General features: G+C 44.8%; 2 protein-coding genes and 1 pseudogene across 2 annotated transcripts; 1 reads left to right on the top strand and 2 right to left on the bottom strand.

The window, feature by feature from the left end:
• Positions 1-10,642: 10,642 nt before the first annotated feature.
• On the bottom strand, positions 10,643-18,468 carry LOC136462840 (AP-3 complex subunit sigma-like; annotated as a pseudogene).
• A 2,625-nt stretch (positions 18,469-21,093) lies between these two features.
• Positions 21,094-21,806, top strand: LOC136462838 (uncharacterized). The gene has a single exon (XM_066461885.1). It carries the CDS (start codon positions 21,264-21,266, stop codon positions 21,567-21,569), a length of 306 nt encoding a protein of 101 aa, XP_066317982.1. The 5' UTR covers positions 21,094-21,263; the 3' UTR covers positions 21,570-21,806.
• Positions 21,807-22,840: 1,034 nt separating this feature from the next.
• LOC136462837 (homeobox protein knotted-1-like 2) lies at positions 22,841-26,387 on the bottom strand. Its single transcript, XM_066461884.1, has 6 exons — positions 25,931-26,387; positions 24,865-24,985; positions 23,832-24,022; positions 23,625-23,756; positions 23,400-23,533; positions 22,841-23,281 (listed from the first exon to the last, which is right to left on the bottom strand). Exons 1-6 carry the CDS (start codon positions 26,252-26,254, stop codon positions 23,278-23,280), a joined length of 906 nt encoding a protein of 301 aa, XP_066317981.1. The 5' UTR covers positions 26,255-26,387; the 3' UTR covers positions 22,841-23,277.
• Positions 26,388-26,706: the final 319 nt, after the last annotated feature.

Below are 26,706 nucleotides of genomic sequence, written 5' to 3'. Positions count from 1 at the left end.
GGGGAGGTGTCAAACCCACAACGAGACTGTGTGTATCGGAAGGAAGCGTCTATTTAGGATTACGTATTCAATCGTTTATGTAATACAAGTCTATGACATGTGGGCCCGGGAGGGCAAAACCATTGAGTTTAAGCTATCGCATTTTTAGAATACAGACATCGGCAGCAGAAATCTTTCCTCTGTCTTTCCGATCTACTGTTCCTCTTGTGTTCCTCACGTCGACGGTGATCACCGACGGCAACGGGGTGTGACAAGTGGTATCAGAGACGGTGTATCCTCGGCGTGGGGGGCGACGGGCGACCGAAGCTCTTCTTCGCGCTAGTTATCCGGCGACGGCTGCCTCGCAGCGGCGCCGCCACTCCTACCATCCGGTAACCTACTACCTTCAACCCACATCACCGCAGTTGCTCAGTCCATCTTGGTACGACACACGACCGGGTGCCTTGATCTGCAGTTCGTAATTTTGGCGGGCAGGGGATCTCCGTTAATGCCCTCGAGGTGTTCGACGGAAGGAACCAGAGGTCCCTCCTTTGGGTTGAACTAGGTCGGCTCCGGCAGTGGCACTACTCCACCTGAGCTCTGCAATTTCCACCACCACCTCACTACCATCCCTACTCAGATCCACCACCACCAGACCCAATCCACCCCTACTCAGATCTACTATCACTCGCCTAGGGGACAACATCAGCAATTCGTGGGTTTAGGCGGCGAGAACCTGTGAGCAGCCATTATTCTGCTCCCTATCTTTCATTAGCAAGCAGTCAGTCGAGACGAGGGTTTCGGAACATCGTTTCCGTGTGAAACTCCATAGTCTCATAACGCGGATTGTTGTGCGGTGGCGAAGGCGAAGAAGTGTCCACACACTCGGGTTGCAGAGTAGGTCTCTGTGTAAAATTCCTTGGTGGTGCCTCACTTCTGGGCGTAGTTGGCGAGTTCAGGTGTAACAAGATAAGGGGGAGGGCTACCAAACCCGTTGTTGCACCTTGGTATCAGTCACAACGGCTCCCAAGAAACCATCCGTACAGACCCAATTTATCTTGGAAGCTATGTCTAAGACCAGTGAAGAAGGCAATACAAGGTGGGATCAGATTATGGAGAACTTTGATCTATTGTTCGCTCAGATCAATGATTTGGGCTCATTCAGCAAGAACTGAAGACTCAGGTCACGGCAGCTCAGGAGGAATAGAAGAAAATTGCGAAGCAAGTGCAAGCCAATGGTCAGGCAGTGGTGAAAGGTCCTAATGGCTAGAGGAGGGGTGAATAGCCTAATAAAAATTTCTACAACAACACTTAACCAAAGGGTTGGACAATTATGAGGCAAAGTAAGTGTTGCGCTAACCTACTCAAAATGTAAGCCACCTACCACAATTCTAGTTTAGATAGTGTCAATTTACACAAGAGCAATGACACTACCCTATGTTAGTGTGCTCTCAAAGGCTAACTAAAGAGCCACACCAACCAAGCATGAAAGCTCTCACAACTAGCTACACTAAAAAGCTTGTCAACTAGTTTGCGATAAAGTAAAGAGAGTGATCAAGAGGGTTATACCGCCATGTAGATGAATGAACCAATCAATCACGAAGATGAATAACAATGATGACCAATCACCTCGGAATCAATGATGAACACAATGATTTTTATCGAGGTTCACTTGCTTGCTGGCAAGCTAGTCCTCGTTGTGGCGATTCACTCACTTGGAGGTTCACGCGCTAATTGGCTTCACACGCCAAACCCTCAATAGGGTGCCGCACAACCAACACAAGATGAGGATCACACAAGCCACGAGCAATCCACTAGAGTATCTTTTGGCGCTCTGCCGGGGAAAGGTCAAGAACCCGTCATAATCACCACGATCGGAGCCAGAGACAATCACCACCTTCGCTCGATGATCCTCGCTGCTCCAAGCCGTCTAGGTGGCGGCAACCACCAAGAGTAATAAGCGAAATCCGCAGCGAAACACAAACACCAAGTGCCTCTAGATGCAATCACTCAAGCAATGTACTTGGATCACTCCCAATCTCACTATGATGATGAATCAATGATGTAGATGAGTGGGAGGGCTTTGGCTTAGCTCACAAGGTTGCTATGTCAATGAAAATGACCAAAGATATGAGCCACAGCCGACCATGGGGCTTAAATAGAAGCCCCCATGAAATAGAGCCATTGTACCCCTTCACTGGGTACTCTATGCTCTGACCGAACGCTCTGGTCCACTTGACCGGACCCTAGACTCAGCGTCCGGTCCACAGATGGACGCCATGTGTCATCGCCTTTAGACGCTGTTCGTTAGATTCCAACGGCTCTGAAGCTGACCGGACGCTCCGGTTAAAACTGATCGGACGCTGGAACCCAGCGTCCGGTCGAGTACAGTAAGGGTCGAAACCTGGTTTTCCTCGACTGGACGCGTCCGGTCCACCTCGACCGGACGCAGCCCAACATCCGGTGGTAAACCCTAGCCACTACACCGACAGTCAACGCGACCGGACGCAGGCAGTCAGCGTCCGGTGCTTCTGGATCCAGTGTCTGGTCACTGGACCGACGCTGGCATCAGCTCTGTTCTCACTTCTATCTTCTCCACCCTTGCTCCAATGTGCCAACCACCAAGAATTTGCATCCGGCGTAATAGAAAATAGGCATTCTATTTTCCCGGAAGCGCCAAATTCATCTCAACCCTGCAAACACCTTGTGCACATGTGTTAGCATATTTTCACAAATATTATCAAGGGTGTTAGCACTCCACTAGATCCTAAATGCATATGCAATGAGTTAGAGCATCTAGTGGCACTTTGATAACCGCATTCCGATACGAGTTTCACCCCTCTTAATAGTATGGCTATCAAACCTAAATGTGATCACACTCTCTAAGTGTCTTGATCACCAAAACAAAATAGCTCCTACAAGTTATACCTTTGCCTTGAGCTTTTTGTTTTTCTCTTTCTTCTCTTCAAGTTTAAGCCCTTATCATCTCCATGCTATCACCATTGTCATGTTATGATCTTCATTTGCTTCTCTACTTGAAGTGTGCTTCCTATCTCATGATCACTTGATGAACTAGGTTAGCACTTAGGGTTTTATTAATTCACCAAAACCAAACTAGAGCTTTCAAGTGGCTAGTCTGACAATTAGGCAAATGGAAAAAGAAAAACTGGAGGATAGTTTAGATAATGCCTCAGTTGTCTCAGCTGAAGAAACCATGTTTGATAATGTGTTTGATGCCCCGACTCATGACCACAAGCCAGGCACATCCAAGAGAACCCATGGCCAGTTCAATAAGGATCAGTTACCTCACCACTCAATTCCCAAAATGCAATTCCCCATGTTTGATGGAACAGGCCCCAAAATCTGGATTGACAACTGCTCCAACTATTTTACCATCTACAACATTACACATATGGGTCCTTATGATGCTATTCTTAGCTTTGATTGGCTTAAATTACATAGCCCCATGCAGTGTGATTGGAGTAACAAAACCCTCACCTTTACACATGATGGCAATACAATTACCATCCAAGGCCTACAAACCCCACCTTTACAAGCCACACCCATTTCCCCTACCCAACTATATAAGGCTACCAAAGGCAATGACACCTAGGCCTTTGTCATGCTTCAGCAAACCTCTAAACCCAACCCTACCACTACAAGTACCAAACTCACCAACCTAGACCTACAAACAATTTTGACCAAATATCAACTAGTATTTCAGGACCCACAAACTTTACCACCACAGAGAAGCTATGACCATTCTATCCCACTCATACCAGGATCTATTCCAATCAATGCCAGACCCTATCACTACTCTCCACAGCACAAAACTGAAATTGAAACTCAAGTCAAGCAGTTGCTACAGTCTGGGCTCATCACACACAGTCACAGTCCCTTTGCCTCTCCTATACTGCTGGTGAAGAAAAAGGATGGGACATGGAGGTTCTGTGTGGACTATAGGAAACTCAATGAGATGACAATCAAGAACATGTTTCCTCTTCCAATCATTGAAGAAATTTTGGATGAATTAGAAGGAGCAGAATATTTCACTAAGTTGGATCTGAGATCAGGGTACCACCAAGTTAGAATGTTGCTAGAAGATGAGTATAAAACTACATTCAAGACTCATCATGGCCACTATCAATTCAAGGTAATGCCTTTTGGCCTAACCAATGCACCTGCTACCTTTCAATGCATCATGAACCAAATTCTCCAGCCATTTCTGAGGAAGTTTGTGTTAGTATTCCTGGATGATATCCTCATTTACAGTAAATCATTCACTAAACATCTGAAGCATCTAGAACAAGTTTTGGAAGTGTTGTAGACCAATCAGTTCTACCTTAAACAATCCAAATGTTCATTTGCTCAAACATAGCTAGAGTATTTGGGTCACATCATTTTAGCTATAGGAGTAGCAACTGATCCTTAGAAAACTCATGCCATGTTACATTAGCCCCAACCAACAACCATGACAAAGCTTAGGGCTTTTCTAGGCCTCACAGGATATTATAGAAAATTTGTGAAGGGTTATGGAGTCATGGCCAAACCACCCACCAACTTACTCAAGCACAAGCAATTTTAGTGGCCCCCAATAGCTCAAGAAGCCTTTGATAAGCTCTGAAAGGATCAAGATGCCTAAGAGGAGGGAGTGAATTGGGCTAATTCTAAATTTTCTTACAATAATCAAATCCTACGGTTAGCCCAATTAACCCCTTGTGCCTAGAAAAGTGTTTCTATTAAGCTAACGTATAATGAACTTGCAACCTATGTTCCAAACTTACTCTAGCATGGTAATTCTATAAATGTAAAGACAAGTATTGAATTGCTCAAAGTAAATGCTCAAAGTAACTAGAGAGAGAGGAACGCGGCGATGTTTTGCCAAGGTATCAGAGAGTCGCCACTCCCCACTAGTCCTCGTTGGAGCACCCGCGCAAGGGTGTAGCTCCCCCTTGATCCATGCAAGGATCAAGTGCTCTCTACGGGTTGATTCTTCGATACTCTGTCATGGCGAATCACCCAAAGCCGCTCACAACTTGAGTTGGATCACCCATAAGCTCCGCCGGGTGATCACCAAGCTCCCAATCACCACCAAGCCGTCTAGGTGATGGCGATCACCAAGAGTAACAAGCACAAACTCTCACTTGACCACACAAAGCCTAATGAGAAGATGGATGCACACTTTGCTACTCTTGATTCACTAATGAGGCTACTCTCTTGGATTCTCAAATCTCAATTACCTCACTAGGACCTTGCTCTTCTTGGCACTCACAAACGTGTTTCTCAGCTGTTGGAATGAGTAAAAGTGACTCCACACACGAGTGGAGCTTCTATTTATAAGGCAGCCTAAAAAACGAGCCGTTATGAGCTTCTGCTGGGGGACCGGACGCTCCGGTCAGTTCAACCCACAAACCAGTGAATAAGTGTTGACCGGACGCTGGCAGGGTCCGGTCACTACTGACTGGACGCGTCCAGTCGCATTAAACCCTCACTGGATGCTTACTGTACTTGACCGGACGCTGAGCCCCCAGGGTCCGGTCAGTACTGACCGGACGCGTCCGGTCGCAGATTCCCTTCTCTGGAACCTTACTAGAGTCGACCGAACGCTGCCTCTCAGCGTCCGGTCAGTTGACCACTCCAGCGTCCGATCACACCAAACGCAGTCTGCTTGATCAAATGAACTGACTGGACCCTGCGGCCAGTGTCTGGTCGCACCGAAGCCAGCGTCCAGTCAGCATTTGACCCTCCATTCACTTCCAACTCTCGATCATATGTGAATGAAGTTTGCTCCATAGGATCTTAGGCATTCATAGGAGCTACCTAGAGCTAGTTTTAACAAGTGTGCACCATACCTAACTCACTAGACTCACCTAGGTTAAGCTACCCGTCCATACCCCCCTTTATAGTACGGTCAAAGGAAAAACAAAGTCTTAAACTACTCTAAGTGTCTCTCCAACTCCAATTGACACTTAGAACTAGTCATCCTTAACCTTGTCGTCCATCCTTTGAAAACCGAAACGATTTCCATCGTAGGGGCATGACCACCTCGATTGCCCAATCGATCTCTATTACCATGACCTAACTTAATTGCCTCTGCAAAACATACGTTAGTCATAGTAATCTTGTATTGACATTAATCACCGAAATCCAACTAGGGGCCTAGATGCTTTCAAGCTCAAATTAGCCCTCACAACTACTCTAGTCCTGGCACTACCAAATTTTTAGCAACCCTTCATAGTGGAAACTGATGCTTGTGGGGAAGGCATTGGAGCAGTTCTTATGCAATCTGGACAGCCCATTGCTTATCTCAGTAAGGCCCTGGGAGAGAAACATCAGAAGCTATCCATTTATGGAAAAGAGTTCCTAGCCTTAATTATGGCAGTGGAGAAATGGAAACATTATTTACAGAGGCAAGAGTTCACCATCTTAACTGACCATAAATCACTATCATATCTTGTTGAGCAGAATCTTCACTCTGAAATGCAGAGGAAGGCCATGACTAGACTCATGGGACTTCAATTTAAAATTGTCTATAAGAAGGGCAAGGAGAATGTAGCTACTGATGCTCTATCCAGAGTACCCCATCTCCACACATTACATGCAGTTTCCTTGGTGAAGCCTGATTGGGTTTAGGAGGTCATCAATTCATATACAACAGATGCTAGAGCACAACAGTTGCTTCAACAGTTGGCAATTACTAGCCCTGATCTAGTAGGGTATACTTTGGATAATGGGTTGATCAGACACCATAACAAGCTATGGATTGGCCACAATTCAGCACTACAAACTAAGCTTATCGCTAGTTTTCATTCCATGGCTATAGGTGGACATTCTGGCACTGCTGCCACATATCAAAGACTAAAAAATCACTTTTCATGGAAAGGGATGAAACAAGCTGTGGAAAGCTATATCAAGCAGTGTGATGTCTGTCAGCATGCCAAACACTCCAACACTCATCCTGTAGGTTTACTTCAACCCTTACCATTACCTCAGGGAGTTTGGATGGATCTATCTATGGACTTTATAGAGGGTCTTCCAAAGTCACAAGGTTACACTATTATCCTAGTAGTAGTGGACAGATTAACCAAATATGCTCACTTCATGCCAGTCAAACATCCTTATACAGCAGCTTCTATAGCACAACTCTTTATGGATAATGTGGTCAGGTTACATGGGTTACCATAGTCCATTGTCTCTGATAGGGACACCATTTTTGTCGGTGCTTTTTGGAAGGAGCTATTCAAGCTTTATAGAGTAAAATTGGCTCTCAGCACAGCTTACCACCCACAGTCTGATGGGCAAACTAAAAGGATCAACCAGTGCTTGAAATGTACCTGAGGTGTTTAGTCCAAGATGCTCCTACAACCTGGAAGTCCTGGCTATCATTAGCTGAACTATGGTACAACTCCACATTCCACTCCTCCCTCGGTTGCTCTCCCTTCAAAGCCCTCTATGGCAATGAACCAACTGTGGGCGCCACACCATTGCTCTCACCTGCTACATTACCAACTGTTGCTGAAATCATTGAGAATCGTGAGCTTCACCTTCAATCTCTAAAGCAACACTTGGCCAGTGCTTAGAATCGAATGAAAATCATGGCCGATAAGAAAAGGGTAGATCTCCAGTTCTAGGTTGGCGATCAAGTGCTGCTTAAGCTCTAACCATATACCCAATCCACAGTGGCTAACCGACCTTATCCCAAGCTAGCCTACAAATTCTATGGGCCATACACCATCCTGAAGAAAATTGGAAAAGTGGCCTATCGGTTGGATTTACCTCATGATAGCCAAATCCACCCGGTATTCCACATTTCCCAGCTCAAGTCGTTTGTTCCTAATTTCTCTCCAGTGTTTTCAGAATTGCCTGTCACTACTGACATTGAGGCGGTCGCGGCGGTGTCGGAAGTCATCATTGAGCGCCGCCTGGTCAAGAAGGGTGCTACTGCTATTCCTCAAGTCCTGGTGAAATGGAGTGGTCTTCCAACAACATCGGTCACCTGGGAAGACTACAACGTCTTGCGCCATCGCTTTCCAGAGGCACCTACTTGGGGGCAAGCAGGCACTTCGGCGGGGGGAGCTGTCAAACCCACAACGAGGACTGTCTGAAGAACTATCGGAAGGAAGCGTATTCGCTGGAAGACGTCATCTATTTAGGATTACGTATTCAATCATTTATGTAATACAAGTCTATGACATGTGGGCCCGGGAGGGCAGAACCATTGGGTTTTAAGGGACACCGTGAAACTCTGTAAGCTATCGCATTTTTAGAATACATACATCGGCAGCAGGAATCTTTCCTCTACCTTCCCGATCTACTGTTCCTCTTGTGTTCCTCACGTCGGCGGTGATCACCGACGGCAACGGGGTGTGACAGGAGGGAGAGCGGTAGCAGAGGAGGAATCATTGCGGCGGCAGGCGTGGGCTTATGGCGGTGGCGCATGGCTTGGTCGGGGTTCTCGAGAGGCCTCCGGTGGCGGTGGCGGTGGCAGCGGTGGCAGCGACGGCATGGAGCGAGTCCAAGCCAATAGGTACCGGACCAAACCAAACTAAATCATTCAACAGGCCAGGCATTGGATGCAATTGATCAGATGGCTAGAAAATTCTCACTTGCACTTATTACTCAGTAATTTGGTGGAAACAAAAAAAAAGCGATCGCATAAATATCTCTCATCAAACATTCTAACTTGTCCACATGTTAAGGACTTAAGGGCCCTTTGGGATACAAGAATTTCACAGTAATTATACAAGGACTTCACAAGAATCAATTTATTTTCATAGGGAAAACGCAGAAAACAGCAAAAATCCAATCCAAAAAGGCCTAATTAAGCTGAGGCAAAGAGTAATCGTGGCCTTATACTTCTATTTTTTAGGGGGTTATGCATAAAAATTTGGCCTTGCTGGGATACCAGCACATACAGGTTTAAAGCTAAGTGAGAGACCAGCGATCCCTCTATAATGACATGTTCGTTTGAACTTATCAGCCGGCTATCAGCCAAAATCTATAGTATTTTTCTCTTATAATAAAATAGCCTCAGCCGGCTGTTCAGCCGGCTATCAGCCAAAATCTATAGTATTTTTCTCTCACAACAAAACAGCTTCAGCTGGCTTTAACACCAGCCGAACAGTTGTTACTGATGCATGTCTGAAACCTCAGCAAGCACTGTCAGACGATCAGGCATATGCAGGCAGTATTATTAGACTGCAGATGCCGCATTCATATTCAGGTTACAGGCTCACAGAATACAGCTCGGGGGGATATATATATACAATGAAACATGACAAAATCGAGGCGGTCAGGTCTTCATCAGAGAACTAAAATGAGACTGAATCTTATATTCGTATGTCTTCTCAGTTCTGTTCACACCTTAAATGTTCAGTGTCAAGGAAACGAGTGAAAGCTTAACGGGTAAAACGCTCTGTAATCGACTTGGGTATGAAGCTGATTGTGCTCGATTGTTTCTCCAGTCTGTGTCAAGTAATGGACAGTGCTATTAGCATAAGAGAAATAGTGCAGACAATATATGGTGGGAGCGGTGAAGGCTGCGGGGAGAACCTTCCAATCTCTTCCACAGATTTCACTATTTATTCTGAACTCGTTTCGATCACCTGTCCCCCCAGTATCATCTCATCCAAAATCGTGTGCAGCTGCATCAGATATTGAAAGGAGTTAAAGAAGTATGGGATGTAATAAATACGTAGTACGAGAACACATCACTACTAAAGGAACATGAAGAAACGCAAGAAAATGGAGTGAATCATCGGGGCATTTTGTCTTAAGACCGCATTTCTATACATCTCTGAAAACTTGAGATGCAGGGAACAAGGGAAAACTAGCACCATATGCATCAGCAGGTTCAGTGCTAAGGGCCCAAAGTTTGGCGTAACCTTTCCTTTTGTGTTAAGAATTAGCTACCACTATCTGCATACTAACAAAGTTCTATTGCCAAGGCAATAAAATATGCCCCAGTAGCCTGGTAATTCATTGCTTTTCAAGATCTAATCCACTGGAAGGTGGCAAACTAAGGCGGGCAGCAGCCATAAAGGGTAGGCAGCAAGAAGAATGATGCAGATTTCCTAGCTTTGAAGTTACTGTGTAATATATACATGATTCTATGTTTACTGTTTAGGTTGTTTCCGTCTATTGCCAGCTTAGATTTCGAAGAGCGAGGACTCTCTATTTCAGGATGTGCGCAGTGGAGAGCCAAAGCAGGCAATGGAAGAAAAATGCCTGCCTATGTATCTCAACTCTATCGCTCTGCTTAGCCAAGGCCTCTCCCCTATGGCCTGGGTGCCTGGTGCCCTCCATTATTTAAGGCCACTTCCACCTGGCGCAATACTAAAAAAGGGCGTACCCAGTGTAGAGAGCTCCCGCTCTGTGCGGGGTCTGGGGAAGGGTGTCAGTGGCAAGCCTTACCCTCGCCTGTGCAATGCGAGGAGACCGCGACTCGAACCCGGGACCTTCCGGTCACAGGCGGTAAGACTCTACCGCTTGCACCAGGCCCACCCTTCCACCCGGCGCAATACTATGTAAGAAAATCATCTATTTGAAGCCTACCTATATTACCTTAAAGTCAGAGCATGGTTGTGCACTTGTGTATTACAACCACAATAATTAATTAGATGGGTAGATAATGAGCTATTCTGCATATCAGGGATTCTTGGAGTCAGGCATTTGTTATACTGAGACTTTTGGATTTGCACTGCATATGACCTGTGCATCAAAAGGCTTAATTCGATACAGATAACCCAATTGCTCCAAAAAAAAATGGTGATGCAGCATTAAAAAGCTTCTGCATTCCACCTTTTTGGCTACCCAACAACATGCAATGCAAATGAAGAATGATAAATGGATATTTCAGCAGGAATGAAACCATGGATCCTTGGTAGGCACACTATCTAGTGTAAAAAGATTAAAAAAGTAGGATTATATGTTACCTTGTTGAAGTTAAATACAACGTCAAGCTCGCATACATTCTTGAAGCATCTGTCCAATGTTTCAACAAAAACTGTGCACGAGACGAAGTTCGTATAGAGTAATCAACCTCCTAGAGTAAGAGCTGATAAGAGTCTTTTTAGACAAAAGGAAGACAAAAATAAGTCTTCAGTGAAGTACAATGCATAGCTTGACAGAATTGATTGACAGAGAAGAATGTTGAGAACGTGCTACTGTACTACTGTAGTTACATCAAAATTCACAGGTACTTCATAACAGAAAAATAATGCATTAATACAGAATAAAAAGTTAAATGCAAGGGTGACTGAATACTGAAAGAAGCACAATAAATAGCTAATGATTATGCAGTAAGACAGGCCAAAGAGATGAATGGCATGATAACACACTGAGTACAATTTGTTCCTTAGAAAAATGAGAATGATTTCCTCTTTCATCGATAAGCCATTAGATTACCTTGTACGAGATCGAGCATGGCATGTTGGTTTCATCTCCCAACCACAGTGGCCCAACGGCCACTTGGGCCTTGACCTCGCGCCCTGATCGGGGGCGCCCAGTCCATCTATGGCTGGCGGGCCCCCGTCACACTGCGCATTAAATAGAGGTGGGGTCGATGGCTCTCAGTACGAGGTTCGTCTGAGCCGTACGCCCCACCTAGAAACCCTACTCCGATCTAACAGAGGGGCGCAGCCAGTGACGGGAAGCACCGCCGCCGCCACTGCACTGCGCCACCACGGTCTTCACCGCTACTCCGACCGTCGCTGTCGTGTGCAGATCTTCATCGATGAACCAGCGAAGGCAGGCAGCTCCTAAGACGGTCAGATGCTCCTACTCTCTCTCTGTCTCCTACTCCCGAAGGATTCTCTAAGTCACTAGTTATCCCAAATAGAAAAGAACTCATCCACTGGATCCGCACCTAGATGATCTAAAGAGCACTAACAATGGTACCAGAGCTGGTTTACCTAGGCATGGATCTTGTCAGGGGCGAGAAAACGATTAGAAAAGAAAAGATAGGTTAGATCCGGTTCGGATCGAAAGAAAAGAATTACAGAGGGTTCATCGAACCCTAAACCCTAATCGGGTGATAGAAAGAAAAAGAAAGAAGGGGATTCGAATTCGATTCGGATTACCCTAAAGAACCCTAACCCTAAAGAAATTGGATGGTCCGGGGGGAAGTCTTACCAGAGCTTCCCCGCCACCGTCACCACCGCCTCACGCGGGATGGAGCACCTACCGCCGGCTTGCTGACGCGCGGGAAGAGAATCAAAAGAACAGAAAAGATAAGAACGGTTTAAATCCGTTCGGATCTAGACAAAGAAAGAGGGTTTTCACTAACCCTAACCCTAACTGGGTGAAGATGGAAACAGAGGGCTCGGATTCAAGAAACGATAAGATCCGAACCCTAACCCACTGCAGACTCGGGGACGAAGAAGAAAAGGGTGAATCCCTAACCCAAAACCCTAACCCTAGAATCCCCAAATCCCAGCAAAGATGAGAACGAACACAGGGTCCTACCTAGGCCTTCATCCCGCCGCCGGCATCGCCACTGTGCGGGAAAAAGAGACTTCTCGCCAGCGTGCGGGAAGACGGCCGAGCTACGCCACCGCGCGGGCTCGGTCTACAAAGGGCACCACCGTGGCTCTCCTCGACGATGCCGCGCGCGGCTCTAGCCGCACGCGCGCGCCGGCGAGAGGGGCCGTGGCGGCGCCGCCACCTCCACTTCCTCCTCTGGACACCGTGCGCGGCTGCTGGATACACTCGGCGCGGATGAGAGAGAAAGGGAGGGAAAGAATGAGGCTAGGGTTGAGGGAGCCGCGGCCGGTGGGGGTTTTTGATCCTCCGAGATCAATGCCTGGCCGTTGGATTCAGATAGACGGCCAGCGTTGTTTCGGGCCAAATAGAGCCCAGGCGGGATGCCACTTTCCCGGCCCAGGCCCAGGTTACGGCCTGGGCGCGGGTGCGCGCTGCGCGAGCGGCTACTGGGCCGAACAAGAGATCAGGCCTTCGGGCCAAGCAGGCCTCCGGGCCAAATGAACAAGAAGGAGAGTTTTCAGTTTATTATTTTATTTTATTTTTCAGAAGCATATTTGAATGAATTTTGATCAATTTGAAGATGTAAATTTCTGGTAAAATTGCACCAACGTGTTAGATTTTCCAGAGAGTAGAAAAGTACAGTAAAATGCTTCTGAAAAGTAGGAAAAGAAATTTTGTCAATTTTCCGCTGCAAAGTTAAAGGTTTATTGTCTTCTAATTTGAAGAGCAGTTATAGTTATTCAGTAAATGATGAAAAGTTTATCCTCCAGTTAAAATTAGAATCAGCTGGAAAATTTTAATTGGAGGAATAGTTGGTTGATAGTTAAGATAAATTATAATATTGTTATTTTCTGACCAACGTTGATGATAACAATATTATAAGTTTATTTATGAGTTTAAGTTTAAAGTTAAATTATGGTATTGTTATTTCTGACCAACGTTGATGATAACAATATTATAATTCTATGAGTTTTATGTTTAAAGTTTAAATCTCTGATGAATTTTGCATCAAAGTGACCAATTTTTAGAGAATAGATAAAGTTCAAGGAATGCTCTTAAACTAGATAAATGTATTTTCATGTTTCCGCTGCAATGAAGTTGATTGTCTTCTAATTAAATTCGAACCAACGGGAGAATTTAATTTTGAGGAGCAGTTCTATGTTTACAAGATTATTGAATTTCTATACGTTAATTCCATTTCTGCCCAACGGTGATGTGGAATTAATGTAGAAGAATGATGTTTTATTCTATTTCTGCCCAACGGTGATATAGAATAGAACATAAAGTTTTCAAAGTTTAATGAGCATTATTGTTGAATATTTTTCAGACAAAAGACCTACATGCTTTCATTCTTGAAGGCAGAAAGAGAAATGAGCTGGGTACTTGTGACTCAGATGATGAAATGCCTAAGGGCAAGTTATGTATGAAAGAATGCCATTGGTTAAGGGACTGTGTTCTCTTTAAAGAATAGCTTCAAAAGAAAAGAATTCTAGGATATTGATCCAAGAAAAAAAAAGATAGATCAATGAGAGTCTTCATTGAGAAATGTCTTTTATGTACTCTCTGTGGAGAAGAATTTATTTTTTTTATGAGAGTTGTAAAAGTCATATACATTAAACATGTGTGTTAAAAGAATATTTGGATTTATTTCTGAATTTGATGATTGAACATGAGCCAATCCTGGCAATTATGTCCGTTCAAAGGAATATCTCGCATGGCGGGAAAAAGTTTGTGATAGTATCCGCATGGCGGAAAAAGTTTGAGAAAATACCCGCATGACGGGGTAAAGTTGGCATAGTACATATGTTAATCAATCCTGCATGGCGGGAGAGTTTGGCATAGTACTTATCCCGCATGGCGGGAGGAGGATGTGATGATTCATATGCTCTAAAGAAATATCCCGCACATGGAGAGAAGTTTGGGATAGCTCTTATGCTATTCTAGTATTTACCGTACACTCTGATTGTGTCATGGTCATAAGTACTCAATGAGTTTGAGAACAAAAGAAAGTTGCATGTGAACCAAGAGATAAGAATGATATGCAAGTGTGACTTGCAGAAGTATTGATAATAATAGACTATGTTGAGTTTTGAAGTGTAATGAGAAAAATGTACTCCCATACGAATTTTGTTTGCATGCTGTAATCATGTGGATGAAGTAAGTAATCAAAGTTTCCTCATTCACAAGAGTTCTGAATGTTTCGAAATTGTGGTAGAAAAGTTCATACCACATTTCGAGGGGGAGAAATGTAAGATTAAGAAAGATACTTCCCCATACTTCAGATAAGCAATGCACACTATGCATTGAAGGTAAAAGTGATCTATAAAAGATGAATGTGATCGTTGAGGGAGTAAGACGGTCATAATAATGATACCCCTAAAGTAAAGAAATAGCTAAATTCCTGGACCTTTTACAGTTCCGATAGGAAGATAGCATAGTCAGCTAGTATTTATACTAGATGACGCCATATGAGTTTTTAGCTGATTAAACCCAAAATAAGAAATTTGAAGATACACCATCTTTATTGAAGATGGAGTAATCTGGGGGAGCATGGTATGTAGATACCTAAGGCTTGAATAGAAATGGGATTACATATCCACTATAGTGTTTATTAGAACAACAAATTGCTTTATACATGCTGATGTTGTATGACATATACAACACCAGATGTTAGCTCTTAAAGAGGATGAATAAGTAAACAAGGATCTTGTGATACAGGAGGCTATAGAACAATTGTCTTTTGGCAATGAAGAGTAACAATAGCCCCATATGAAAGAAGTGCCACGAGGCCCTAGAAGGTCTCAAAGAATAAGAAAATCAGATATTTATGGTGACTAAGAAGTAAAAGTTAAGAAAGAAATTCAAATAGAGAGTGATTCCACCTCATTTGAAGAAGCCATGATAGGCGTTCACTCGTCTAAATGGCAAGAAGCAAAGGAACATGAAATAAAATCGATAAATACCAACGATATTTGGGACTTAAAAGAAATTCCTAATGGAGCCAAAACAGTAGGCTATAATGGGTCTACAAGACAAAGGTGACTCCAAAGGGAATATAGAAAGATAAAGAAAGGGAATATAGAAAGCTATAAAGCGCCACTTGTGGTGAAATAATTTACATAAAGAGAAGGAATAATTTATAATGAGCATGCAAGGATTCTTTTAGAATCATAATGGTATTATTGGCACATTACGATTTACAGTTACATCAGAAGGATGTAAAGACACATTCCTCAACGGGGATTTGTATGAAAAAGTTTACATGGCATAACTCAAAAGGTTTTGGTCGTAGAAGGAAAAGAACGTAAAGGGATGTTTCCTAAAGAAATCCATTTATGGATTAAAGTAAGCTTCAAGACAGTGGTTCTTGAAGTTTGACAGTACAATAAGAAAGTTTGGGTTTTAAAGAGAATGTAGAGGACAATTGTATTTATGCAAAGTTTAACATGGGAAATTTATTTTCCTAATCCTACATGTGGGTAGCACCTTACTCGCTAGTAGTGGTGTTAATCTACTATTGGAGAAGAAGCATTTCTTGTCCTCGAGTTTCAATGAGAATGGTCTTGGTAAAGCATCATTTGTTCCAGGAATTAGAACTTACCGAGATAAAAGAAAAAAGGGGTATTAGAACTATCTTGAGTGTATACTTAGAGAAGATTCTAAAGAAATAAAGTATATATGTGAATAAATCTGCGCCTGTTCCTATAGTCAAGGGTAATAGTTTTCGAAAGTTTCAGTGTTCCAAGAATAAATGTGAGATCGATCAAATGGACGTCCTATATGCTTCAGCTGTTGGAAGCTTACTGAATGCTTATAAGCAAAGAACTTATCCTGACACAGTTTATGTATCCGGGATGTTTTTGGCAGAAGTCCAGTCCAGATATAGATCACTGGAATGGAGTTGAGAATGTTTTGTAATTGTGCAAAAATTTATAGGCCTCATGGTGAGTAAGAAAGAATAAGTACTCTCAAATAGTTGTGTGTACAAATGTTAAATTTTGGTGAGATGTTTAGTGAAACCCACATAATAGCTAACACTCGCAGTTGGAGTTTTATTGTGGAAAAGCTCCAAAGAAACAGTTGTGGTGTCATCAAAGATGCATAACCATGGTATAGCTTGTTATGAGGCTTAAGGACAGGCGAAATGGTTAAAAGAACTTACACCCGGAATTGATAATGGTATTCAACAGCAATAACCATTTAAGTAGTTCGCTCCTATAACAACGGTCAAGTGTACTACCAAACACATTGACGTTAAAGTTATACGTTGTGAAGGAGAAAGTCTGGAATCATACTAAAAGTATTGAACATATAAGTAACAAGCAAGTGCTTGCGGATCCGCGTACAAAAGGCTTACCACCCAGTGTGTTTGGAGAACACACAGTCGACATGGGTTTATGGTATAGCCTATGATTTTCGGACAACAAAGGGCCCAAAGTTAAAGAATCTGTTTCAGAACAGAGATGTGTATTGTAGCTGTTAAGTCTATCGGCGATTGACCGTGACGATGAAGCATGCTCTATGCACTAATCTGTGATGGAACAAATAAAAGTGAAAATGATTCAAATCAAAGTTTAAAGTTAAAGTATGAGTTAAGATCAAGGGGGAGAATGTTGGTTTGATCTCCCAACCACAGTGGCCCAACGGCCACTTGGGCCTTGACCTCGCGCCCTGATCGGGGGCGCCCAGTCCATCTATGGCTGGCGGCCCCCCGTCACACTGCGCATTAAATAGAGGTGGAGTCGACGGCTCTCAGTACGAGGTTCGTCTGAGCCGTACGCCCCACCTAGAAACCCTACTCCGATCTAACAGAGGGGCGCAGCCAGTGACGGGAAGCACCACCGCCGCCACTGCACTGCGCCACCACGGTCTTCACCGCTACTCCGACCGTCGCTGCCGTGTGCAGATCTTCATCGATGAACCAGCGAAGGCAGGCAGCTCCTAAGACGGTCAGATGCTCCTACTCTCTCTCTGTCTCCTACTCCCGAAGGATTCTCTAAGTCACTAGTTATCCCAAATAGAAAAGAACTCATCCACTGGATCCGCACCTAGATGATCTAAAGAGCACTAACATGGCAAGCTCATTCTCAGAGCTATCAAAGACAAAAACGAAGTATAGTGTGGCCAAATGCTTGTAGACCATTTTTGTTCCCTGCAAAGCACAAAGAAGAAAATCAAACCTTTGTAACCTTCGTCAACTCTCTGTGGATAATATGAGCAAATTAACCTAGATAGAGCAACTTAACCACTGGGCAGTTAGCACAGCTTACGTTACATACATATGCCTAAGATACCAATCTGCGTATCTGAAGCCAAGGAGACAAATGGCATCTGACCAATTTTCATTATTTTTTCATTCATATCATGTTCGTTTATTGGTTTCAGTCAGGCTTATTCAACCAGCCAACAGTGTTTTTCTCTCACAACAAACCAGCACCAGCCAGCCCAAACCAGCCCAGAAACCAACCAACGAACATGCCGATTGCTGGCATTAGCATTGTCCGTTGTCCCTTTAGCGCAAGCTTTACTAGTTACTACTGAATCAGCCATTACCGGGCCAAAGACCGAGTCCACCTTGACAAAATTGCTCACGCTGTCGGGCCTTGCAGAGAGTACTGCAACAAGAAACTCCACAGCTCAAGGGCAGCATCCATGCAAATCGACGAAGAAATGAGGAACCGAACCGTGCATACACTGGAAGACACTGTGGACGAGTTCCTGATGCTTCTCGGGTGCCTGCAGCCATGAAACGAGGAAGTAAATGAATTAAGGGCAAGAATTTCTGCTTCGCTAACGTAGTTCCTCGAGCAAGGAAGGATCCATGGATGAACCAGAGGTTGATCTGGTTGGGGAAATTGACCGAGCACTTGCTGGGTAATGAAGAAAGAGAGGGGACTAAGGTTAAGCCTGTATTGAACAGAGGAGAGGGTTTGGAACCTGGAAATTGTAGAACTTGAGGAGGCGGGGCTTCGCCTGGGTGCTGATCACCATCATCGCCTGGATCATGGCGGGCTACCTTAGAAAAATTCAGCAGTATTTTGGTTGTTTTCGAGACATGAATGACATGGCAACATATGCAAATCAATAAGTCATAACCAAATAACCACAACCAACACATCAGCACATTCACAAATCACAAGTTCACAACCCAATTACTGATCTCTTGGCCTTCCATCGGTTTCGGTTCTTCGGTTATTTCTGTTAATCGAGGGGAGGAACCGATTTAACCGAACAAAGTTTGGTTCCTAACTGAGAACCGAACAGGTAACCGAAATTTTGGTTCTCGATTGGTTCAGTTCGGTTCTCGGTTAGTTCGGTTCGGTTCTCAGTTCTCGGTAAAATTTGCCTAGGGCTAAGTAGGAGGTGGCAGCAGTGGAGGGTGAAGCAAATTGTAGGGGGACAGGAAAAAAAGAGAACAAACGAACCAACACACATAGTTGGTCGTCGCCGTTGGATCTTGTCGAGGAGCAGGGGGTAGATATAGCGGTAATGCTCTCCTCACGATGTCCGTGCGTCCGACCGCTTGCTTCCTCTCGTTGCACGCCCCACCTGTGATGCTCGATCCTGTACGTACCCGCGATGCTCACGCCCCGCCCGTGACGCCTGATCCCCTTCATCTATAGCCTTTCTCCAGGGCGCCGCACGGCAGGCACAACACCCGCCCGCACGCCGTAGCCTTCTCCAGCGCGGGATCGCTCGCCACGACCCTTGCACACGCCCACCCGCTGCACCCCCACTCTGCGTCGACATCGTGCTCTGCCTACCGACGAGCCTCCATTCGTTCAAGTACCAAGATGACATTACGCTGAAAACGAATCTTACAAGCGTATGTGTCAAGTGTTCCAGATGTATCAGAGGTACGTTGCAAGTGTTTGATATCGATGTTACAAAAGTAGATCGATATGTTGCACATATTGCAATGGCTATACACGTATGTTTCAAGTGTATGTTCTAAATGTTTCATCTGGTTCAGACATATGTTGCAAGTGTTTCATTTGGATGTTGCAAAAGTAGATCTGAATGTTGTATAGTGTTTCAGGTGTTTTCATACTATGTTGCAGGTGTTTTATCTGGATGTTTTACAGTGGCTACACACATGTTTTCAAGTTTTTTTGTGTTTTACAAGTGTTTCAGACGTATGATGCAAATGTTTCAGCTGTTTTGGACGTATGTTGCAAGTGTTTCATCAATATGTTGCAAAAATAGATCGGGTGTTGCACATGTTGTAATGGGATCAAGTGGGTTCGTGCGAAATAGAGTGTGATGGTAGGGCAGTACACAGTGTGGAGTCTACGCGCTGGGGCACGCGTAAACAAGCAGTACAGGCTTTTTTCACGTGCGGCACAGCCCTCAGCGTGAAGGATCGGAGACGTCAAATATTTTGGAGCGACTCCGGACGTTTGCGCTAGTAACGCCCTAGATATAGAGACGGGAGTCAAAATTTTCACATGAAAAGAATGGTGGGTAAAAATCAATAGACAAAAAAGATTAGCTCAGCTTAATTCAAAAATTTCTTAGGAAGTAAGAGTAAAACCATAAAGAAAGAAGCATTCGACATGTACAATAGTTTTCTAAACTATATAACTATATATAATAGTTTTCTACCCGTTTGGTGTGGCTCTAGCACCGGAGCGGGAGAAATCTCATCAATTGAGCACGTGTGGCGCTTTCTACCCTCCAATGTGTAGAGCCAGAGCTATTTTGATGTCCGGAGCTAGAGCTTCAAAAACTGGCTCCATCAAAAGAGCTTTGACTCCATCTGCGCAACATGCGCGAAGGAGCGCTGCCAAATGCATCCTAAAACTCTCCACTTCTAGAAAAAGTTTTTTTCCTGCTATTTTTATAAATAGCCGAGGACACTTCTTCTTTTCCATTGAAATTTTTCTTAGGAGTCTTTCCCTACCGTAGGGGACACTTTTTTACTGTTTTTTTAGTATTTTTCTAGGATTTTATTTAAACCCTAGGAAAACCATGGAATTTCAGTAGTGAAATACCGTTGGGTCAACTTCGCTCTTAATTAGTCGGCCTGGCCCCCCCTGTTGCCTAGGTAGCCGGTTATAGCTTCAGTAAGGATAATACTGGATACGTAGGGTAGGGCCAATGTGGGATAGGCTGGATAGAAATTTTATGAGATGAATCTATCCATTAACCATAAATTAATTCTCAGTTGGAAGCTGTTACATCCCTTCTCATACAACATATGTTGATAGAGAATTTACTTGAACTTATAGATAGAAACATTTTTAAAAAAAAATTATACATTTAAATTTAAAGAAATTTAACTTAGAACAAACCTAAAAACAAACTAACCTATTTAAACGGAGCACCAACCAAAACTCATAAACTAGAATAGGACACGGCCACAGCCATGAAAGAAGATCAAAGTTATAGAAGTTGCGTGTGCTTGGTTCTTAATTATCACATGGTGATTAGCAAAAAAGTAATAATAATTAAGTAGAAGAACCCCAACCCACCCGCAACGCTACCTGCAGCGCGCGCCGCCGCCACTCTCACGGCCTCACCCACCACCCCCTCCCTCGGCACGGTGTGCTTCTCCGTCATCCATTCCACGCGCCTCCTGCTCCCCTAGTCCTACTACTACTAGTACTACTTAATCACCACCTCGCCCGGTCTTAACCTGCGTCGCGCCCACCTTTAACCAAACGCAGGCCGGCTAATTTAAAAAAGCAAGGCTACTAGTCGCGTTCGCTAGCCTGAGTGACCTGCCGAGAGCAGGCCGTCTACCCGACCCGACCCTGTTCCTTCAGCCTTCAGCTAGCGTCTAGCGAGCAGCAGAGAAGATGGAGTCGCCGTCGTCGCTGAGCGCGCTGCGGCACAGGCTGAGGGCCACCGTGTGCTGCTGCTTCGGCCAGGGCGCCGGCGGCGGCCTGGGCGAGCGGATGTGGTGGCGCCGCCGAGCGGGCGTCGGGGAGTTCCGGTACGACCCGCTCAGCTACGCGCTCAACTTCGACGAGGGCGACCTCGACGACAAGGACGAGGAGGAGGAGGAACAGGGAGTCCACGCCGGCCGCGGCGGCGACGGCCTGCTCTACCACAGCTTCTCGTCGCGGCTGTCGACGCCGGCCGCTGTCGTCGAGGTCGCGTAGCCGTGTTGCGGTAGCGCCCTGGGATCGATCCAGCTCGCTCGCTAGCTGCCAAGATGGGACCGGAAGATCCGATGAGGAGGCCATGGATACGTGTGTTTGTTTGCTGCGATTAGTTTGCGTGCAGAATTCAGACTAGTAGCATATGCGCAGATCAGATCGATGAAGGATCAATATCGTTGTGTTAGTGATCTGATCCATGTAAAAAATTTAGCATACGTGCTTGATTACTGATTGTTATACTATCGGGTTTGGAAGGTTTACTTTTTTCGCTGCAAAGAGTTTGACCGCCCTTATTTCAGTGAATTTATTTACTCTGTGAGCTCCAAATAGTAGATCGTTTTATTTTTGTTCAATTTTGTTCTAAGTGCAGATTCTTCAACATTTAAGTGAAATTAGTGAAAGTAATTCGACGCTGTAGACAGGTGTATTTTTCTATAAACTTTTTAGTTGGTGTAGATCCAAACGGCACAGCTAAGAGACCGGCTCAAGTTTAGCTGGGTCTATTAGCCAAAGGATCAAACACTCCGACTAAAGTTTAGCCCGGAGAATTGGTAGCCGGCTAAATTTTAGTTTTAAATTTTTAACTAACTAAATTTTAGTTGGGTAGATCCAATCCCAGGCCGTGATTTTTCCTGTGAGACGCATGCGTGGTAGGTTGGTCCCACAAAACGTACCATTTCGTCGAGTGATTAATTTTCTAGCTTTGGACTTGATTGGGGTCAGGACAGCAAGCTGGCCTTGCTATCGACGCGACGGAGACGGCGGGGAAGGGGAACAAGAAATTAGAAATCTGCGCTCCGGCCGCGTCTTTTTCAGCGAAAACGACGAGCGGGGAAGATATTAGGATAGTACTGCTACGAATCATGGTTTGGCTAGCTTGGTGATCTTTCATCCCAGTCAGAGGCCGCGTGGTTTGGACTCCACCTGCTCGGTCGCCGCTTGACCTGGTCCCTGTACTGTAAGGTTGCTTCACAACATTTCATCCGAAACAAAACAGTATTTTCCAGCCAGTTTCAGACCAATTTTCTTTACGCTCACGAGCTTCACTCACTGCCATTTCGACTTCAAAGACAGTAATCCTTGGGGTCTTAAGGACAACCTCAATCTGTGGCCAGCGAGCAAGTGCTACCACAACTGCATGCTTGATCGTCTGGGAGCCACTGCAAAGGAGACTCAGGGCATATCTGAGCAACAAAATATGCTCCCACATCTGAATCTACAACATCTTCGAAGGAATCCAAGCATCGAACTCAGCAGGCAGAAGTAACACAAACGACAATCAGCTAAAACATGCATGACATCCAACATACCAGCCATAACATACCCCTTCAGGAGGTGAACTCTGAACACGATGATTGCCCACCACTTCTACCACCGGCAATACAGTTAACGGCCAATCTGAATCTTGGGATTCTCCCTAAAATATCATTACAAGGTAAAGAAAATACACAATTACAATACAACATAAATTACTCCTTCCCATTCGCCAGTAATACAACACGTGATTCCCACATCACATTAGCGAATGCTATACTGCAGAGGTCACTACCAACTCCAGTCCCCACCACGTGGTCAAACTTGGGCATTAGGTGACCACTAGGCCACCCAGGATGCATATATTCCCTCTCGCCTACGGTGAGGGAGAATGTACTTTGCCATAAAGTATAGTGGACATATCTAGCTTCGTCAAGATTGCTCTGGGCCATCATCACCTGCGAAGTTTCCAATATTACATGTTGAAAACAGTGCAAGTACAAAAAAAAAATGTGGCAAGCTGCAATTCTGCCTGTCAAAGCTTAGGCAACAGCAAAGCAATTTTCATTGTGATACCTTTTCTTCTTAGTCTTTTCACCCGAGGATGTTGGGTTGCTGTGCCAGTTCCGTTTGCGTTGGTTAATGAACCAGTTGTTGATCTGCTTTAGCTGCAATCCAGTTTCCTGCACCAGTCGGGCCTTGTCGTCTTCCTATATGAGTAAGCAAAGAGTTGCTCGTCAATGAACAGAAGCTGATACCAAAAGTTAACGAGGGAATGGTATTGACAGTGTTGTCACATACAGTTGGGTATGGCCACTTGGAATGAGCTTGCCACCAAGATTTCAGTACAGATGCAGTATCTCCAGGAAGTTTCCCAGCTCTGCGCTTGCGCATAATCTCTTCCCTGATATCAACAAGCTTTTCTTTGTAACCCTAGATGTAGGAAATATTTCGTTAGTCAACATGCACCATAAATGATGATGAATGAAGCATTTCAAAGAAAGTAACCTGCTTAAGCTCATTCTTCAGCTCCTGCCGTACACGCTCAACCAAGGATCGCTCACCCTCTGTCAGTATTAGGGGGCCAAAGCCCATACCATCTGACCCATCATTTCCATCAAACATGTTGGCTTCACTATCCACCTGGTTATCTTCATCATCAGACATGGTCGCTCCTGTGCCTTCACCAGGAGATGCCCCTGCAGAATCAATCCTAGCATCACTCAGTTTTGCCTGACAATGATGATTTCCATTGAACTGTTCTATTAGCTACTCTCACAATTTCAGTTCAGGTGTACATGGTGCAAGAATAGAAGGTACAACCATCTTAGTTGACATTGCATAAGACCCTTCTGTAAGTTGCACATCTAAATCCAACCAAACACCAGGTCAAGTTGTCTAAACCTCGGTATAAAACTCAGTAGGAATGTAGGATAAGAAATTTAGTTTTATCGTGCAACCACCTCTCCCTGTTCAGCAATCCTCATTTCTACGAATGCTTATCATGGGCAACCATCTGTGATCAGTGATAGACTAAGCTCTTGCCATGGCCTCACACGTCCTTGAGATTCTAATAGCAATTTGCATCGAAAAAAATGAACAATAGTGAATGCTATATGTGATAATCAATAATTTATGGCAGCTCGTATGCTAGCCTTTACGTTCTGAGTGTGGCCTTAGAAGCTTAGGTATTCAGTATTCACTATAGAAGGTACTGTACATATTTTAAACAAATATTCTTCAGTGTTGGCTAAGAAATTGTTGAAAAGGCATGCAATTGGAAGGCATGAAATAAGAGCCATCACATACTCATACTTTTGCAAAATATTTTTTCTTTTCACTGTTTCCTTTTTAGCTAATGCTGATGTTTCCATTCATTCAATTACTACATAATTGCAATAAATACTGAAAGCACTTTGTCATCTTTTCATCTGACAGCAAGGCTGCAATTATTGAAATGATAAAAGCAAGTGGTGTATATCTGAAAGCTTCAGCCACGTTTCTGAATTAACACAAGATTAAAAAAACAAAAACAATCCACCTGTTAGGCTTTGTAAAGATTGTTCAAGCTCCCAGCAACCCATTACTGCTTCCATTGCATGAACACGTACATGCTGCTGGAGTTGTTCCTTGAATGAGCAAAGGAGCAACACATAGTGTGTCTGTAATAAAAAAATGAAACGTATTAGAATCTGAGAACAGGAATGCCCGACGAAAACAGATGATGCAAGATGTTAACTATGTACAGAATCCTAGACAAAGACAACTTCTGCTTCTAGTGAAGCAACAGAGTCATTGTGAAACACATAGTGAGGTAGAAGCATCAGTGCATAGGCTATTTAATCCAGTAAATGGCATGACAATAGAACAAAAATTAGACGAAATTAAATCAGTACAAATGGTACAGTAGCAAACACCCGTTTCAGCATATGACCTGCCATCACATAATAGCCAGTCCACATCCTCGACATGAAAGGTGAAAAGGGCAATTTCAAGCAGCTCCCTGTTCGGCTTACCCGCTTGTTCGGCTTCTTTTTTTTCAGCCTTGAAACAGTGTTTTTCTCTCACAACAATTCAGCCGGAAAAGCGTTTTTTCACCCAGTTTCAGCCAAATTTCAGACCAGCGAACGGGGGAAAGGGCAATTGCCCCCTATTAATTGAAACAAATAGAAGGAAGGGTTACAGTGATCTGATGCAATTCTTTGACTGAGCCATGAGGAATGAGGTCAACTACCATAAGTCAGTCAACTATGCAGTTAATAAGCATAACCACAAAAAGGCTCCACCCATGAGACCATGACCTTATCCCCATCCTACTTCGCAAGTACTATCACAGCTTTACAATTAGCTTGGGATTCCTTCTCTCAATTCTCCAAGTCCATGTAGAAAAAATGGGGAAACCGGGAAACTTATAGCCAAAGCGAAGCCGTAATATGAGAGATTCCGGGTACAGGTCACCCAGTCAACCAATACTTCCTTCAATCCCAAATTCCAAATTCCCCACACCGTAAATCCGCATGCCTATAGCAGTTCAACTGCAGCGCACAGCTGCAAAGCAAGCGGGAGAGGGAGGAAGGAGCCCATGGGGAGGGGGGTTCGAGCCGTACCATGAAGAGGTCGAGCTCCTCGCCGCCTGACGGCCCTCCTGCGGCCGCAGCCCCAGCGGCGGCGGCGAGCGGCGGGGGGCGCGCGGCGATCTGCGCGTCGATGCGGGGGAGCTGGTCGACGGGGGTGGCGACGCGGAGGCAGGCGACGTGCGCCTCCAGGAGGCGCTCGTACAGCGGGTGCGCCGCGATGGCTGCCTTCTCCCTCTCCCCGCCGACGCCGGGGGAGGAGAAGCCGCTAGGGTTCGGCGACGACGCGGCGGCGGCGGCGGCCGCCGCTGCCGCGGCGTCCATGGACAGCCCGTGGTCGGGGTAGTGGAACGACATCCCCGCGGCGCCGAGCGGACGGGGTCGCCGGCGACCTCGGCGGTTGGGGGTTTTGGTTGGTTGGTGGTGGTGAGAGGGGCAAGCGGATGGATGGATGGATGATGGCGTGGGTTGGTTTTGGTTGGAAGGCTCCACGGACTGGGGTTGGTTTTCTTTCGTCGCCGGCGCAGCGCGCAGGTGGGCCCAGGCTCAGGCGCGTCAGCTGTGTGTGAGTGTGACCACATCCGCTGCGTGGGGACCGACGACGCTTGTCAGAGTTAAGGCTGTGGGTTTAGTTTACGAAATTTAGGAATTTGGTTGCTGTAGCACTTTTGTTTTTATTTGCTAATTAGTGTTTAATTACGGACTAATTAGATTCAAAACATTCGTCTTGCGATTTCTAACTAAACTATGCAATTAGTTTTTTTCGTATACATTTAATGCTCCATACATGTATCGTAAGATTCGATGTG

The sequence above is a fragment of the Miscanthus floridulus genome, chromosome 7 (genome assembly GCF_019320115.1).
Source record: "Miscanthus floridulus cultivar M001 chromosome 7, ASM1932011v1, whole genome shotgun sequence".
Taxonomy (NCBI): Eukaryota; Viridiplantae; Streptophyta; class Magnoliopsida; order Poales; family Poaceae; genus Miscanthus; species Miscanthus floridulus.
The sequence above is the reverse complement of the archived record's forward strand: the minus strand, read 5'-3'. Positions and strand labels throughout refer to the sequence as shown.